This window comes from Mandrillus leucophaeus, unplaced genomic scaffold (genome assembly GCF_000951045.1).
Source record: "Mandrillus leucophaeus isolate KB7577 unplaced genomic scaffold, Mleu.le_1.0 Scaffold1, whole genome shotgun sequence".
NCBI classification, from domain to species: Eukaryota; Metazoa; Chordata; class Mammalia; order Primates; family Cercopithecidae; genus Mandrillus; species Mandrillus leucophaeus.
This window is the reverse complement of record NW_012098097.1, coordinates 11562681-11563218: the sequence shown is the minus strand read 5'-3', so window position 1 is coordinate 11563218 and position 538 is coordinate 11562681. Positions and strand designations below refer to the sequence as shown.

General features: G+C 66.5%; 1 protein-coding gene across 1 annotated transcript in view; it reads right to left on the bottom strand.

The window, feature by feature from the left end:
• Nucleotides 1-538, bottom strand: part of TMC8 (transmembrane channel-like 8) — a 20179-nt gene that overhangs the window by 5642 nt on the left and 13999 nt on the right. The window contains exon 16 of the mRNA XM_011988286.1: nt 2-165. Within this exon, the coding sequence (XP_011843676.1) occupies nt 2-165 (164 nt within the window). The remainder of the gene's footprint in view (nt 1; nt 166-538) is intronic.

The following is a 538-nucleotide window of genomic DNA, read 5'->3' as shown; positions in this document are numbered from 1 at the left end:
CGGGGCCCGGGGGCCCGGAGAGCCAGGGCACGGGAATCCGGGGCAGAAGGACCGAGGGCGCGAAGCTTGGGAGGCAGGGGACTTGGGGCCTGGAGAGTCGCTCGGGCCTGGCTCCGGCAGCAGTCGCGACAGGTCCTCCACCAGGTGCCACTTCTCCTGAACCTGCTGTGAGGAAAGCAAGTGGCGAGTTGCGACAGGCGCCGCTTCCCACGAGCCGGTGTGAGGACAGCAGCGGCAGCAGCTCCTCGGCCCAAGGGCCAGCCCGCACCCAAAGTAGCCAGAGGCCATGCCCCGCCCAAGACCACACCCTCCCAGGGCCACGCCCCACCAGGGTCCCGCCCCATGCAGCCCTAGACCACGCCCTCAAGAGTCCCGCCCATAACGCGGCCAGATGCCACTCCCTCCACATCCCCGCCCGAGACCACACCCCCCAAGGGCCCCACCAGTTTCTCCCAGCTGTGGAGCTAGAGCATTTTCTCTTAGTTTCCTGGTAAAACTCCCTTCCCTTCCCAAAGTCTGTTCTCACTTCTGCTGAAGG